This window comes from Pan troglodytes, chromosome 12, assembly GCF_028858775.2.
Source record: "Pan troglodytes isolate AG18354 chromosome 12, NHGRI_mPanTro3-v2.0_pri, whole genome shotgun sequence".
In the NCBI taxonomy this organism is placed as follows: domain Eukaryota; kingdom Metazoa; phylum Chordata; class Mammalia; order Primates; family Hominidae; genus Pan; species Pan troglodytes.
In genome coordinates, this window is record NC_072410.2 from 58,193,624 (window position 1) to 58,211,371 (window position 17,748).

General features: G+C 40.9%; 2 protein-coding genes across 7 annotated transcripts in view; one reads left to right on the forward strand and one right to left on the reverse strand.

Moving 5' to 3' along the window:
• Positions 1–6,601, reverse strand: part of AFTPH (aftiphilin) — a 67,932-nt gene extending 61,331 nt beyond the window's left edge. For 4 of the 6 annotated variants that reach the window (XR_010149437.1, XM_515513.9, XM_009442558.5 and 1 more), the window contains exon 1: positions 6,343–6,601. The gene's annotated coding sequence lies outside the window, so the exon portion shown is untranslated. The remainder of the gene's footprint in view (positions 1–6,342) is intronic. The other 2 variants (XR_010149438.1, XM_001165739.8) reach the window with 2 other exon arrangements.
• On the forward strand, positions 5,506–8,763 carry LOC134807898 (WAS/WASL-interacting protein family member 3-like). Its single transcript, XM_063789775.1, has 2 exons — positions 5,506–6,669; positions 7,110–8,763. The coding sequence occupies exons 1-2, from the start codon at positions 6,366–6,368 to the stop codon at positions 7,127–7,129; spliced, it is 324 nt and encodes a 107-aa protein (XP_063645845.1). The 5' UTR covers positions 5,506–6,365; the 3' UTR covers positions 7,130–8,763.
• Positions 8,764–17,748: the final 8,985 nt, after the last annotated feature.

The window sequence follows — 17,748 nt, forward strand, 5'->3', positions numbered from 1 at the left end:
TGGGATTACAAGTGCCTGCCACCACGCCTGGCTAATTTTTGTATTTTTAGTAGAGACGGGGTTTCACCATGTTGGCCAGGCTGGTCTCAAACTCCTGACCTCAAGTGATCCTCCCGCCTCGGCCTCCCAAAGTGCTGGGATTACAGGTGTGAGCCACCGCACCCGGCCAAAAAGCATGTTTTAAGGAAAATTTAGTAACATGGAGAAATGCTCACAATTTAATAAGTAAAAGAAAGATCAATGCAATATGATTCATATGTATATGTATGACATGCTCACATATCCACAGTAAAAATAAAACAGGAAGAAAATCAAAATATTAAGTTTTCTTTTTGTAGTATGATGACCAGTGATATTTTTCTTCTATTATCCCTCTTAACATGTATTTATTGAGTGTTACTTTGTGCCAGGCATTAAAACAGAAGGGTTCCTGCCATCATGGGCACACCCATTTTCTTTCTACTTTTTTTCCACATTTTCCCAAATTTTCTATAATAAGCACATTATTTTTTCATAATTTTAATAACTGGAAAAACATAATATGAAGTAGATAATGATTTGGGTAAATCAGTTGCCAGGGGACATTTTTGGGTGAACTGGGGAAGAATCTGAATATGGCCTTGAATATTAGTTTAGATGACTAAACTGACTTAAAACAAAAAAAACTACAAAACACTACAACAAGTCTTCATTTTGGTAAAAAGTACACATATATAAATATATTAAAATGTGTAGGAAAATATGCATTATTATATAAACTGTAACAGTGAGGGATTTGCTTTTTTTTGTTGTTGAGACGGAGCCTCACTCTGTTGTCCAGGCTGGGGTGCAATGGCATGATCTTGGCTCACTGCAACCTCCACCTCTCAGGTTCAAGTGATTCTCCTGTCTCAGTCTCCTCAGTAGCCAGGATTACAGGTGGCCGCCACCATGCCTGGCTAATTTTTCTATATTTTTAGTAGAGACGGGGTTTCACCATGTTGGCCAGGCTGGTCTCCAACTCCAAACCTCAAGTGATATGCCCGCCTTGGCCTCCCAAGGTGCTGGGATTACATGCGTGAGCCACTGCGCCTGGCTGAGGGATTTTTTTAAAGTAATTTTTCCAGCCTGTGCAACATAACAAGACCCTGTCTCTACTACTAATAAAAACAATTAGCCAGGCGTGGTGGTGTGCGCCCGTGGTCCCAGCTATTTAGGAGGCTGAGGCAGGAAGACTGCCTGAGCCCAGGAGGTCTGGGCTGCAGTGAGCCATGATCACTCCACTGTACTCCAGCCTGGGTGACACAGTGAGACTCTGTCTCAGAAAAAAAAAAAGTGATTTGTTTTTTTTGCTTGTCTATTTTCTATGATGCTCCTGTATGCTTCTGCAATAAGACTATTTTTAAAAATTTAAATATGTATACACCCACTATTTACTGAGCATCTATTACATACAAAACTGTGGTAGAACTGAGTAAAAGGAGTCACAACCTTAAAGAAACTTACAGCTAATTAAGGAGAATACAAGAGAACAGCAAAAATAATGCAAGATAGAATATAAACATCACTGAAGTAAAATGTGGCTACCAAGATTCTAAGAAAAAGATCACACTTGATTGGGAAGAGAAGGAATGGTGAAAAAAAAAAAAAAACTTCAAAAAGGAGAAAATTTGAAATAGGAAGGATTTAATTGACAGAGGAAATGGTAGTCATTAAAGATAAAGCATGGGGCCCCTATCAAGGAACAGTAAGACACATAATAAAATATGGTTAGAACACAGGATATATGAAGGGTACAGGCAGTAAGCTGGAAACATAGGTTGCAAGGGCCTTGAATTTTCAGAAGGGAGTGGCTCTGTAAGCTTTCTGAGTTTAAAAATGAGGGAATTATTGCAGGTTCCAGTTCAAGAAACTGTCCTACCACTTCTCATCTCTACTGCTACCATCTTGGTTCATGCCACTACCATCTCTTCTTAACTCTACCAGCACAATTCTCTCCTGACTCTGCTTCTATTCTTACATTCCACTCCTATAGTCTATTTTCTATATAACAGCTAGACAGATCCTTTTACAACATAAATTATCTTACACCTTTACTCAAAAATCCTGCAATGACTTATCATCTCCCACAGTAAAAAGCCTAAGTCATTAGAATTTCTGTAAGGACCCTAAAACACTGCCCCTCTCACCCTCTAACTCTGATCACAATTTGTACTACTCTTCTACTTGTTCACCCTATTCTATCCACCCCAGACTTCTCTGCCACAATTCCTTGACTATTCCAGGCATACTTCTGTCTCTACCACTCTTCTTATTTGCTTCCCCTTCTTCAGGTTTAAGCCTTCTCTGACTCCACTCTATATAAAACAGCAAGCCCCACCAACCTCCCTTACTACTGGCTCAAAGCAAAAAATTCACCACTCCCTATCCCCCAAAACTGATTCCATTTTTCTGATGATACTTAACATCATCTGCCATTATTGCTATTGCTTATTTTATTGCTATTTGCTTATTTGTCCCAAATACGTACACAAATGTGTGAGTACATACATATATACACAAAGAAACTGAAGCTGTAGGAGGGCAGATTTTTTTTCTTGTTTGCTCATTTCAGTATCCCCAGCACCTAGAACAGGGCCGGACAAATAGCAGGTGCTCAATAGATACTTGTTTTATGAATGAAAGGAAGAAGATAACATGCATGGTGTCAGTAGATATTTAATTGAAATGGTTTATGGTATACTGTAAATATTTACATAAATAGAACCTACAGTAAATTAATTCTCATTTACTGTGTAATTTTCCTATGGGAATTATTCACAAATACAGTGCTTGTAAATTAACCTTTAATTAATTAGCAATCTATCTTTGCAAAGTTTATCTTCAAGTTAGCTATTTGGAACAAGGGTGACAGCGACTGACAACCATAGGATGGAGTCTTAAATCATTATTTCCCTCTTCTTCTCAATTATCCCAAATCAATAAGCAGTGATTCCCCACCTCCTTTCTTCCTCCCTACTTAGTTCTGACCTTTTCCCTTTTCTTGGGAATAGGTCTAATCCACAGACCTATGAGCCCCTACCCTAGGAGGGTAAGGCCATAAATAGACACTAGGAGTGTGACAAAGGGCTGTTAAATGGTTGCCAGCAATAGGGAAGAGCCCAGGCAAGGGAATTTAATGCAGAGGAATCTGGAGAGGCAAACAATTCTTAATTAAAAACATTTTTTAACTTAGAAGCTCCTTGTATTTTAAAAGAAAGTCAACACAAAATAATACTAACTCCTTTCCTGTCCTTTTTTTAAATATACAATGCTGAAAGAAGAGTGATACTTTATATATGTTTTAAAGTTAAATACCTAAACTTTTAATTTCTTTTTTCTTTTTTTTTGAGACGATGTTTTGCTCTTGTTGCCCAGGCTGGAGTGCACTGGCATGATCTCAGCTCACTGCAACCTCCGCCTCCCGGGTTCAAGCGATTTTCCTGCCTCAGTCTCCCGAATAGCTGGGATTATAGGCATGTGCCACCACACCCGGCTAATTTTGTATTTTCAGTAGAGACGGGGTTTCTCCATGTTGGTCAGGCTGGTTTTGAACTCCCGACCTCAGGTATCTGCCCACCCCGGTCTCCCAAAGTGCTGGGATTACAGGTGTGAGCCACCGTGCCCGGCCTTTAAACTTTTAATTTCACTGTGAAGAACTTCATGCAAACCTTAGGGAGAAAAAAGCCATAACGAATGAGCCAGTAACCATCACCCAGGTGTGTTAAATCTTAATCTCTTAACAAGTCAACTTCGGATTTTTTTTAAGGATATAAAGATATGTTTGTAAACCCATGGGCCCCTCCTAGATCCTTCATCCCTCTCAAGTTCTCCAAAGGTCACTTTTAGTCTGACCTGGTGTTTATCATTCCCATGCATGTTGTTATACTTTTGCTACATATTGCACAAATCACAGACAATACATAGTATAGTTTTGCATGAGACTATATAAATGGTCTAGCAAACGGCTCTGTCACTTAACAGCTGTTTGACCTAAGGCAAGTTACTTAGTATCTGTGTGCCTCAGTTTCCTCTCTGAAAAATGAGGGATACTACTACTTACTGCCTTACAGGTTGTTGTGTGGATTGAGTTAGTACACTGTATATAAAGCATTTAGAAAACTATCTTGCTCATAGGAAGCAATATATATGAGCAACATATATACTGCTCACGTGTTAGCAATTATCATATAAAGCTGAAAAAGAACTTGTGACTATATCTGATATATGCACAAACTGATAGAGAAAATGATTAGCAAAATGAGATATGTAAAATCCATACAATGCCAGATTTTCAAAATAGTGTAAAAACTAAAAATACTTATAAAGTTCCGGCTAGAAAGGTTCACTATTCTACTTAAAAAGGAATTGAAAGTGCTAAGAATAGAGGGAAAAACCTTTATTTTTTAATCTACAAAGTGTAGGTAACATTAAATTAGAATATAAACATTTTATTTAAATAATTTATGATGATTAAAATATATCTAAATACTTAGCGGCCTCCTTTTATGAGATCTGGGGGAAGGGTTGGGAGAGAACGGGCAATCCCTTAATGAGAAGCTATTCAAAGACTTTGCCTGCTGAGGAGAGCACTTTAGATTTCACACAAAATAAAACATTATTTGGTACTCAAATGTCATTACATTTCTGAACTAGTTTTTCACTAAATGCAAGCAGAACAAATGAAAATGTAAAATGATGTTTTATGATATGATTCACCCACACTATACAATTTTCATAACGAAAACTGGATTCTGCAAGATGTATCAAGGCTATTAAGGACATATTATCCTTGTTGTGATTTAGGATTATTTTTTAACAGTCTCTAGGTCAAAAGATCAGCAAACATTAAAACTTAAATGCCCTACATATTATGTGAATTGTAGTGGATTTTTTTCCAGAGGTTTTTGAAGATTTAAAAATATATGTGTACTTTGAAGATCAACTGATATATCTAATTTAATCCACGGAGGAACAACTACAGCTAATGAATATCTGCTAGGTGCCATTTACTGGGCTAGATGTTTTACACAAGATCTGTCTTTTAATCCATGTGAAATATCTTTATGAACAAAATTTAGGAGACTACCACAGACACTTTGTTTAAACAAATATACCTCTGCGAAGTGTTAAAAATGACTACTAAAAAAGCCAACATTTAAACTGGTAAAGCATATAAAATGTACGTGACTGTGCTAATTATATTAACATAATAATGTTGAAACATTTGTTGTCCCTAGAGTTTAGCATATATTTTAATGTCTAAGAGGTTAACTGAAAGCAACAATTAAGTGTAGCATCAAAGATAAACTCTGTGTCTCCCCTCCACCAAAGAAAATCCTCGGAATAGGAGGTGGAAGGAAGACTTACACAGTAGAAGTTGAAAACCAAAGTTCTACTTTACTTCTCCTAAAGTGAGAACTTTGAAACGGAACCATTACTTTTGTTTCATCCCCCCGCCCAGTAAAAAATTTACATGTATGAGTCAGTTCTTCCCTCGGCCCCAACAGAAAAGACTCAGTATAACCAAGCTATAACTTGCACAAAGTAACAAGGAAAAAAAAACCTTGCTATCCCCATTACTTTCCTAATAGAGCAAGGAACCTACCACCCCTCACTCCATGCTCTGCCTCTGCCCCAAGCAAGACGCAGCACCTGCCAAACCAGGCACTTAAGGAATATGGTCCAACTTTTCAAACGCAAACTGGAGAGGAGACGCAGATAATTTCTTGAAGAGTGCAAGAAGACAGCAGAAAAGGTACTCTGAGGAAGGGATGCGTGAGCTTTGGGGCTGTCCCCTCTGCCTGTTGGAGGATTCCTAATTCGCTTGCTTCAGAGACCCTTGGAAGCAGCACACTCAGGTCGCGGCCAGCCTCGGGCCTCGGTGAAGGAGGCAGTGTTTACACCTGTCACGAGGGAGGGGGAAGGAGAGCGAAGAAGCCCGAGCAAAGCCCCAAACTTCTGAACAGCTCCCGGGAGAACGCAGCCAGCGCGGAGCTTTGGGAGGTGGAAGCAAAGGGGCAGGGAGAGCCGGCGGTGGCCGGGGAGGGAAGGACTCCCACTTACCCGGCCGGTGCCCGGGATGGCGAGGAGGGGGCCGTGCGCTTCGGGCGCCACCAGCGGCGTTCCCGCACTCGCCGCAGAAGAGAGCAGAGCCCAAGCCGGGAGCCCGCAGGCCCGCAGAGCCAGCTCCGTCCTCACAGCTCCCGGCTCCGCGGCGGGCAGATGCTCCCGGCCCGGGTGAGGGTCTGGCTGCTGGGCCGGGCCCGGTCCCCGCACCCTCTTTCCCCGGCGCAGCTAGGGGAGCGGAGCGGCGGCGCTTACCTGGCTCCTTCGGGGCGGCTGCGATGGGCATGGCTCAGGGGCCCGGGGAGGAACTGACTCCCCGGGGAAGGACCGTCTATTCCGACGCGGAACTGGTGAGAGCGGAAGGCCGGCTGCTCACAGCCCTGTCAGCGCAGCAGCACCATGGACGCCCACCCGGAGTTTCACCGCTGCCGCGGGACCCCCATCCCACTACCCTCCGCCCTCTTCCGCCGCCGCCGCCTCCACCTCCTCCGCGGAGACCCCCCGCCCACTCCACACACTCTCCCATCATGCAGCGGGGGAACCGCTGCCGCCGATACGTCACTTCCGGGCGCAGGTGGCTAGGTCGGGACCGGGCGCTGGTGGGTGCTGTGGGGTGGGGGAGGACACTCCAGGGGAATTGGTGTCACAGAACGCTTATCCCTGCGCAGGCGCTGTCGTGCGGAGCGCCGACCGCCATTTTGGGTGCGGGCAAGCTGCCCTTTCCTTTTACTTCCTTGCGAGTCATAGAGCTGTAGGGGGATAGACGTCTTCCCGCACTCAGGCGCCGGTTGAGGCTGCGCTCCCGGCGAGGGACAGGTGCTCCTTCCAGCCGGTTAACGTTCAGCTCAAGACCGGATTAAGTCTCTTGCTCTCCAAATAAAATTGTAAAGGTTTGGAAATATAGAACCACATTTTTACCAAAAACCTACTAGAGAGCATTCGTCAGCTTGCCCTTTTCGCCCCGAAAAACGGCTTTTTCACTCACAGCCTGTCTCTTCCTCTTTTTAAATTTATGCCGACAGAGGAAGAAGCTGATATTTAACAAATAACAAGAGGTTGCGATAAATAGAATTTAAGGTGGGAAAGCAGCCGCCAAACTGACAAATCGTCTTCGAGACCGACAGGAAAATAGTAGTCCGGAATTTGGCTAATGGATGGAGAAGGTGGTCGTTTTTCATAGACCCTTACGGAGAATATCCAGTGAAGCTAAAGAGATCACCATAAACTTATGCATTCAAACGCATTTCTGGAACAGAGGTCGTAACCGATTTTGTTTCCATCATCAGTCCTGAACAGTTGATTATTTATATAAATAATCAACTGTTATTTATATAAAGGTAATAAAAATATTACCTTTCCTCCTCCTTTACAATGAATATCTGTTAGAACACCTGCCAGTGTAACAATCAGACTACAAAGCTACAGGATTATGATTACTGTCTCGGATGATGAGCCCGAGGTCCTACAAATCATGACCCCCGCCGGCCCCTCATTCTGCCCATATTTGCCAAACGTCTGCATCAGTAATTTGAATAATTTAAAATAGTTCCAAAACAGCAAAGCTCAGCAGTTACGCAAAGAAACAAGAATGGAAAACATCCCCTCAGGCACAGAGAAGTGTCCACCCCTTTGGGTGGAGGAATTATACAAATCAGGAGAAAGATAAGGACAATAGCAGTTCATCACGATTTATCCCGCCTCTGCAATGTTCTAGACAAATTAACTCGGAGCGCTCCAATGGACCCGCATTTGTCTCTTTACTATTCAATCGCTGTAAGATATACGGAGACTGCATCACTTTAAATGGGAGTATCAATTGCTTTGTGGTTATGCTGGATTTTGTGTTATTGCTCAGTCACTAAAGTAAGAAAAATCTATATGGCTTGTCAAATTTATGCCTATTGTATTTCGCCCCCTGCTGGTTTAGCTCGTGTGCAAGCTTGAATTTGTGTGTGTGTAGAAACTAGAAATTGATTTTAAACGAACACATGCTTGTTTTCATTTTACAGCTCTACTAAACAGAAATATCAAAATAAGAACATATGACTAGACCTTAAAGCAGACCCTACACTAAGAACATGCTTAAACTAAATGAATTTAAACTGCACTCCAGCCTGCGCGACAGAGTGAAACCCTGTCTAAAAAAAAATTAAATTAAATTGCACACCACCCATCAGCTTACAATTTTGTAATAGGGAAATTGAGTACCTATTTGGCCAACTAACTTGTAATTGGTAATCTTACATGTAATTCCGAAGACAGTGCCCTAATGATCATGACATTTTATTACAAAAGGAAAGTATTTGAGTGTTTTTAAGGTGATAAATCTGTGGGAAATATAAAGTCCATTTCATTTGGAGTCAATGACAGTATTGTTTTTACTTACCTTTTAAAAATTATGGCCATAACTGCATTATCTAAGATTTGGCATCAAGAAAAGAAGAAGAAAAAAATTACCAGTTAACATTTGTTGTATTTACTTCTAGTTTTTTTTCCTGTGCGTACTTTTTACAAACTTGTAATCATAATTTAAGTAGATTTTGTGTCCCTTTTGTGTTGTAAGCATTTCCACCCATCGTTTAATGTAAAACCTTAATTTTAATTGGCTGCTTAGTAGTCAATGGAATGACCACTATATGGATAGTTTTCACTATTATAAAATAATACTTAGATGAACATTTTGTGTGTGTGGCTTTGTTCAATTTTAGAATTTTTTTTCTCAGTATAAAAGTTACTAAGCGAAAAGGCAATGAATGTTTTATTGGTAATTTATCATCTCATATTATTTTCCAAGAGACTGCTAATTTAGAATGCCACCAGCAATATATGAGTGCACTAATTTTACCACCTCCTTACCAACCAGCAGTGAATGATAATTAAGAGGGGAAAAAAAGATGGAATAGACTAAAAAGTGAAAACAATTTAATTCATTTTATATTGTGTAAGAAATTAACAGACAAGCAAGAACAAAACCTCAGCAATATGGTGGTGTTCTGGAAAAGCAATATGCGTAGAACCTGGGTCTATGACCAGTTCTGTTGTCACTATGATTTTGTATAAGTTACTCAACCTCTCTTGACCTCAGTCTCCTTATATAACAAATAAGAGAATACAGTCAGATCACAGGTTCTCAACCCTCTTAGGACAAATAATGTTTTGGCACATGTATCTCTTTAAGAATACAGTAAAAGCTTTGGCTCTTTCTATAGAAAAATGCTTATGTCCACAGACACTCAAATTTCTCATCCTAAAGCTCATTCACAGAAGAGGGTCTTTGAACCACAGCTTAAGAAATATGCACCAGATAATCCCCAAGGTCCTTTCTGTATCTAAACATTTACTTAAAATTTTATTTATTTATTTATTTTTATTTTTATTTTTTTGAGACAGGTTCTCCCTCCATTGCGCAGGCTGGAGTGCAGTGGTGCCATCACGGCTCACTGCAGACTCAACCTCCTGGGCTCAAGGGATCCTCCTACCTCAGCCTCCGAAGTAGCTGGGACTGCAGGTGCATGTCATCACGCTCAGCTAATTTTTTTATGTTTTGTAGAGATGGGGTCTCACTATGTTGCCCAGGTTGGTCTCAAACTCTTGGGCTCAAGCAATTCACCCACCCTGGCTTCCCAAAACGCTGGGATTACAGGTATTATGTCACCACTACCTCTTGAAATATGTCCTTCATACAGTTTTATAAAAATAGGTTATTAGGCTGGGCATGATGGGTGACGCCTGTAATCCCAGCACTTTGGGAGGCCGAGGTGGGCAGATCACTTGAGCCCAGGAGTTCAAGACCAGCCTGGGTAACATGGTGAAACTCCATCTTTACAAAAAATTAGCCAGGTGAGGTGGCATGCTCCTGTAGTCCCAGCTACTCGGGAGGCTGAGGTGGGAGGATCACCTGAGCCCATGAGGTCAAGGATGCAGTGAGTTGTGATTGCGCCACTGCACTCCACCCTGGCTGACAGAGCAAGACCCCTTCTCAATAATAATAATAATAATAATAATAATGAGCAACTTTCCCAAAGTGTGATGAGCAACAGAGATTTTGTTTCTTAATCATTCCCACTGATCTTTCTTGGATTTGCTTATCAAATTTATTGCATAAATAATAAAAATTACAATTTGGTGTTATAGTAATTCCTGGAGTACTGGATATCTAGAACTTTCTGGACATATTCAATGTATCAGGGAAAATATTGAATATTTCAATATTTAATATGTCTTAACCTGTTAAGACAGTATTAATTTTATCCGTAAAATTGGAGAGGTAGGGAAGAAACTGCTGTTTGACTACATTATTTCTAAAGGTGCTGAACCTTTTTCAGCAAATTTTTTAAAGGCTCAAATTCTGTATATAAAGTTCTAACAAATTTTATAGAACTTTCCAACGAAAAACTTTTGAAGGATGGGCTTCTGGTAGTGGTAATTGACCTGAATACATAACATTTAAATCAAAGACCTCAAACTAATTTCCTAGATTTATCTAGACATATTCTTTTGCCACATGAGGACCAGTGTTCCACCCCCTTTGGAGGATTTGGCAACAAGGTGCCATCTTGGAAGCAGAGAACAGCACGCACCAAACAACCAAATCTCTTGGCACCTTGATCTTGCACTTCACAGCCCCAAGAACTGAACCTGTACCCACTCATGGGCTTACCACATACGGAGCAATATAGATGGAGTGTTCTCCTGAAGGGAGCTGCAGCCCAACCTTCTTCTTTATTCTAGTCTTCAAGCCTCTCTTTTGGCTCTGAGCAAAGCTTTGAAGGGCTCATTATGTGCTATAATGGTTCCACTATCAACCTGCTATGTTGTGAAATTCAGCCTGATCACCTGGAGAAAACATGACCTTTCTGAGCAACTTGTTTCTCAGGAGAAAAGTCTCCTTTATTTTGAAGGAGATTGGCCTCAGGGCACTGTGGAAGTGATAACTCTATTTCTACTTTTGTCCCTTATTTCAAGGTGAAGAGAAGTGGAAACCTTGCAGTGAGTCATGACAAAAATATATAAAATAAAACATTAAAATTAATTTCACCTGTTTCTTTTCACTTTTTAAAACTGTAGCTACTAGAAAATTTTAAATCACAATGTGGCTCACATTATATTTCTATTGTACAATGCTGAACCTTTGTTTAAAACCTACATCTGTCTTTAAATTTGTGTAGTCATAGGATCCAGGGAAATACAATAGAAATAGTTTTCATGCAGTTTTAACAGTTGCATGAAGGCAGAGACTTCTGTCTGCTTTATTCATTTCTATATTCCCAACTTCAAGAAAGTGGCCTGGTACATGGTTGATGGCAATACATATTTATTCAGTAAATGACATTCCATTGAATGAGTGGCGTGGGTAGTTCTAGAAAAAAAAATTTAATGTATTTCTGTTTTTTTTTTTTTTTTTTGAGATGGAGTCTCTCTCTTGTTGCCCAGGCTGGAGTGCAGTGGCGCAATCTTGGCTGACTGCAACCTCCACTTCCTGGGTTCAAGCGATTCTCCTGCCTCAGCGTCCCTAGTAGCTGGAATTATGGGTGTGTGCCACCTCGGCCAGCTAATTTTTGTATTTTTAGTACAGATGAGGTTTCACCATGTTGGCCAGTCTGGTCTTGAACTCTGGACCTCAGGTGATCCGCTTGCCTTGGCCTCCCAAAGTGCTGGGATTACAAGCATGAGCCACCATGCCCAGCTGACAAATTTAATGTATTTTTAATAGCTCTCTTGAGGCTTTGCTATTTATCATGTCTTTCAATGGTTTTATAATTATACAGGTGTAATATCAATTTATGATCCTATCCTTGATTATCATTTTTGTAATTTTTCTTTTTAAATTAATTAACAATTTACTGAACACCTTTATGCACTCAGCTTCCTCTATTTCTGTGCTGAGGGACTGTAAAGAAACAGGCTTTGGTTCCTGCCCAGAAACAGGAGTTAACAGTCTAGTTGGGGAGACAAGACTGATATACCTGAAACAATTGTCACCTTGAAACTTCTGATTCTATCAAACGGAGAATAATTAAGTGCTGAAGCTGCATAGGATTGACAATAAAAGTAACAAGTTCAAAGAAGAGGAAGATCTGCTGGAATAGTTTGAGAAATGCTTCATTTCAGATATGTGTTTGCCCCAGTGTATCCAATTGGTTCTGCTGAGGAGTACTTCTCCAGCTCCTTGAGGCCCCATGCATTAGGCCCTCCCCTTCCCAAGAACCAGCCCTTCCTCTCTGCAGGGGTCCCAGAGGGAGCTTCTCTCAACCCTATAGCTGTTCCAGTGAAGTATGGTTTGTCCAGGCACTGTTCTCATGCTGCAAGTCTTGAATGATCTCAGATGTCTTTGGAGGCTAGGATCTTGTATATAAAGAATTTAGGGATAATCCTCTCATTGTTATTTCTCAGGAGCCCACCACTTTCACTTCAAAGTCTTTAACATGTTCCATGTCCCCCTAGCTCCAAAGCTACTCTCCTGGCTATCTCTTCTTCGAGTCTTCATTCAGGTGGCCCCATGAAGAGCACCAGTGGAACTTCCCATTGCCCTTTGGGAACTCTAACCAGATCAATGCCGTGAACCCAGAAGCTGCTCCTGGCCCTGAGATGATGCTCCTTCAAGACTGTCCCAAGCCTGGGCAACACAGGGAGACCCCATCTCTACAAATAATAAAAAAATTAGCCGGGTGTATTGGCGCACACCTGTGGTCCCAGCTACTTGGGAGGCTGAAGTAAGAGGATCACTTGAGCCTGGGAGGTTGAGGCTGCAGTGAGAAGTGACCGAGCCACTGCACTCTAGCCTGGGGGACACAGTGAGACCCTGTCTCAAAAAAAGACAGTCCCCCACACTTCTCTATTGCAGCCAGGCCTGGGATGCTGACATTGTGCTGTCAGAAAGAGGCAGCTTGGTATATGAACAGGATCAGCTTCAAAGTGGGATTGGCCCAGATATGAACATTAGCAACATCATAGAACCTTGCAGAGAACTTTCCTTGACTGCAAAAATCAAGAAAATGTTCCCACCCCACAGAGTTGCTATCCAGCTGAAATGAATTAATGTATGTAAAAGATTCCTACATTGAGCCCAGTATTAGTCTCTTAATGGAAAACCCTACTGTCACCAAATTGACCTTTCCCCCAGACCAAAGATTCTCAAATGGGGCAATGTTGACACAAGCCCCTCCCCACCAACCTGGTGACATTTACCTATGTCTGGAGACACCATTAGTTGTCACAACTGATGTGGGGCTACAACTGGCATCTAGTAGGTAGAGGCTAGGAATATCCCTAAACATCCTACATTACAGATGAAAGCCCCCCAAAATGCAGAATTATCCAACCCAAAATATCAGTCGTGCCAAGTTTGAGAATGATCTTGTTTCAGAACACCCTAAATCTGCCAATTGCCACTGATACTGCCTCAGAGAATTCTGTCTACTGGGGCTGCTAATTCTGAGTCCCTCAAGTGTCTGCCGCTGCTCCCCTGAACACACGGTCACACTGGCTTTCCAGAGATTGTCAATGCCGAACTCCCTGATGACATTTTGGACCTCTGGTGTGCTAGAGCTGAGACAGAGACGATAATTCTGGTGCTCTAGTCTGTGCCCATATTGAGTGCACCAGACTCTAAGTTCTTATAGCTCTGTAGGGCCCATGAAATAAGTGTTGCTGTATTGTGTTGTTTTTCTTATTAGGAAATCAGAGCAGTCCTTACCCGGAACTGAGCAGGAGAGACCTGTGCAGAGGCTGTGCTGGGAGCTTGCCCTGGGGTATAGGAGGGTCTTGTTCTCAGATCCCAGTCAGAATCAGAGTGGGTGGGAACTTTGCTTCCCTTCATAAATACCATCAAGAGGAGCATCTGTCCTCTCAGGTGAGGGATTCAGCCCAAAGCCAAGGGCTCAGAGGCAGACAACATCTTAGGGGGCTGGTTAACACATCTCTCTACTACACTTTTGGTTCCACTGTGACCCTGTCTTAGACTATTTTGCCTCATCCAGCCTGGTAGGTATTATTTTTGCTTTGCTGCCTCCCTCCCCAACCCCCACCAAAAGACAAAGACAATTGAACACAGCGAGCCTCCTGATGTGATGCAATGTAAAGTACACAGATACAGAACTACACAGTATTCTTGCCAAACATATTTATCCTGGAATCTAAATAAGCCTTTAAATTCAGCTTCTAGTTTACAGGAAATACTGGAGGAACCAGTTAAATGGCACTATAAGGAAACAAGCACGCAAATCTAGCATATGGATTATTTTACAAGACAGATAACTTTGTCTCTTCAAAAGTAATATTCTAGATTAAAAGAGACTTTAGAGGATTAATGACCAAGTGAAATGCATGGTTCTTGATTGAATTCTTATTTGAATAAACTAAGCCATTTCTAAAAGATATTTTGGAGATAGTTGAGGAAGCCTGAATATGGCCTGGCATTAAATATTCAGGGAATTATTGTCAATTTTTAAAGATAGAATAATGAAATTATAGAGATATAAGAGAATGTCCTTAGTTTTTGCAGATGGCCAAAATGTCATGATGTCTGTAACTGAACAGAAAAGTGCATAAAGCACGTGCAAAACCCTTACCTGTACCTGATATTAGGCTACAAGCTCCTGGAGGACAGGGAATACCTTTTTCATCTTTATGCCCCTACAGCACCTGGGATAAGTCTTGACCTACTCGTTAATGCTTGTTAAGTGGTTAAATAATAAGCTAATAGCCAAAAGAAAATAAATACCCCCTTGAAACCCTATTTCAGAACACCCTGAAGCTGCCAGCTGCCACTGATATTGCCTCAGGTAATTCTGTCTGCTGGGGTTGCTAATTCTGGGTCCCTCCAGGGTCTGCTGCTGCTCTCCAAAACTTAAAATCACTTGGGGGAGCCACATTGTCACACTAGCTTTCAAGAGATTTTCAGTGCTGAACTCCGTGCTGACATTTTGGACCTCTGGTGTGCTAGAGCTGACAGAGACAATAATTCTGGTGCTCTGGCCTCTGAGCCCATATTAAACATTCAGGGAATTATTGTCAATTCTTTTAAAGATAGAATAATGAAATTATGGATATGTAAGATAATGCCCTTACTTTTTGCAGATGTCATGATGTCCGTAACTTATTTTAAGATAGTTCAGGAAAAATACTCCATGTACATAAAGAAAGCATGCCAAAATGCCAGCAATTATTAAATCAAATCTGGGTTGTAAAAATATTGTACCATTCTTTCTACTTTTTTCCACTTTGAATATATTCATAATGAAAAAGAAAAATTTAAAATACCTTAGTATGCAGATGAGATCTGGATTTATTTATTTCCAAATTGCTGCATTCCCTAGGCTATCATTGTCAAATACACATTTCTGATGCTGGAACAGATCTTGTTAACAATGATCTTGAAAAGGATTTTAAAGATGTAGAAAGGAGAAAACCAGCAAGTACTGCAACTTCTGAATCAATTGTAATTAGTTTAAACCCTCTAATGTGCACAAATACAGTAGAATTACAACTCTGCTCAGCAAGGAGCAGTTCTAACGCAGTGTTAGCAAGAGAATGGCAGGAATTATATCATCATGAGTAGCGTGCTATTCAAGTGGCACTGTCAGCTGAAGTCCTTTCTATGACTTTCCAATACTGTTCCCTCTGCTTTGAACGCTCTTCTTCCTTCTAACAGTGGACAATTGTCTTTTTGTTGTTGTCATTAATGGCTCAGCATCTAAACTCATTTCCTATATTTCAGTAAATCTCCAACTTATGAGTCTAGGTAGGAGGGAAAGACTTCATCTGAGTATAAAAGCTGAAAATGCCAGTGTAGGGAATTAAAGATAGCTGCATTTTTTTTTTTTTTTGCCATTCCTTGCATGGTGAAATGGAGCTTGTCTTTCTTCTTGAGTGTGTGCTAGCCTGTGACTTGGTTTGACCACTAGAATGGGTAGAAGTGATGCTCTGTAACTTCCCAGGCTGAGCATTAAGAGATCTGAAGCTTCTCATCTTGTTGCTTGGGATGCTTCCTCTTGGAAGAGAGATATTTTGTAAAATGTACAACTATCTTCAGGGCACCATGCTGTGGAAGCCCAATCTATATGAAGAGGCCCCATGGGAGAACTGACCTGCTCTGACTGAGCTCACAGACGACAGCCAGCTATGTGAGCAAACTGTCTTGAACATCCCAGGCAGAAAAGCCTTCAGATGATTGTTGACCCAGCAGATGCCACTTGGAGCAGAAGAACTGTCCAGTTGAGCCAAGTCAACCTACAGAATATTGGGGTATAATTATGGTTATTGATGTTTTAAACCACTAAGGTGGTTCGTTGTGCAGTAATTGATATTGAAAACAGGGATACCTATTTTCCTAGCTTCCTTTGCAGCTGGGTGCAGGCCTGTGACCTAGGCTGGCCTGATCAGATGTCTCTGTCCCAGACTTTGTTTTGGGAGCCAGTGGCACTTAGAAGCAAGAACTACAGATAATTTTTCTCTGATGGTGATGTTAGCAGCTGCAGCAAGACTAAACTTCTGGGACACCAGGTGCTGGTTGCTGCTTAATGTCTATGGGTAGTGGTACTGGCAATGTCAGCTTCAGCAGTATCCTCGCTAGACCAGATTTCTGGCATGATTTTGAGAGATATTTCTGGCTATGTGGACTCTGAGTCCGGTTCTTGAGTAATCCAGGAAATTCTGTGAGCTACCTAACAACACTTTAATAAGTTTCTTTTCTGCTTAATCAGCCAATGCTGATTTCTGTTGCTGGTGACTAAGAACTCTGATGGATACAGCTGCCTCCTGTTTTTTCCTTAAGATAAAATTCAAAGCTCAAGAGTTACTCCTCCTGAAAGCCTTCACTGACATCTTATCTCCACTCTCCATCCCCAAATTTGTTGCTCCTCTTCTAGCCTCTGCAGTGCCTTGTGTGTGTCTATAATATTGTGTTTATCATATCCATTGGAATTTCTAATTTCCTAAACTGCCTGCTCCACGAAATTGATGACTTTAAAGGAAGGAACTGTATTTTAATTTCTATTTCTAGTGCCTAGGGTAGTGCTCATCTAACATTTATTAGGTGAATGCATAATTGAATAAATGAAATTGATGGTATGAAATTTAGTATGTTCCTAACAGCAACATAAATATACATCATTTCAAAGTTTCTTTACAATTTAGATTCTTGTCATAATAGAACATTGATAAGGTTCTACTAACAATAAAAATAGAGCAAATTTCAGAATATTACATTTGTAAAACACCACTCTAAATTCTCTGGATATTACTGATATCCATAATCTTAATGAATTTCTTCTCTACCTAGTAATGGTTCCCCTTTAATGCACTGCCAGAACATTTTTCATTGTAATTCCAATGAATACTTTTACCCTTTCTGATGTAAAAATGTTGAAAGAGTGGGTTTTAAAAATCCATTTAAATGATATTCCCTAGAGTACTTTAACTATTTGGAAGGAAGAGTTGTGTAAGAAAAATCACTTTAGAAGTAAAGACATGATAGATACACATCATCATGCTTTTAGCCCTGTGATTTAGTGAAGTCATTTCATTTAGTGAAGTCATGCTCTCATTTGAGAAGAGCATGGAGTTAAAGGTGAATGAAAATATTTGTCTAATCAAAAATCCAGCTACTAAATCAGGCTCCATTCATTGCATCAGGTCTCCAGGCATGGGGTATTGGCAGTT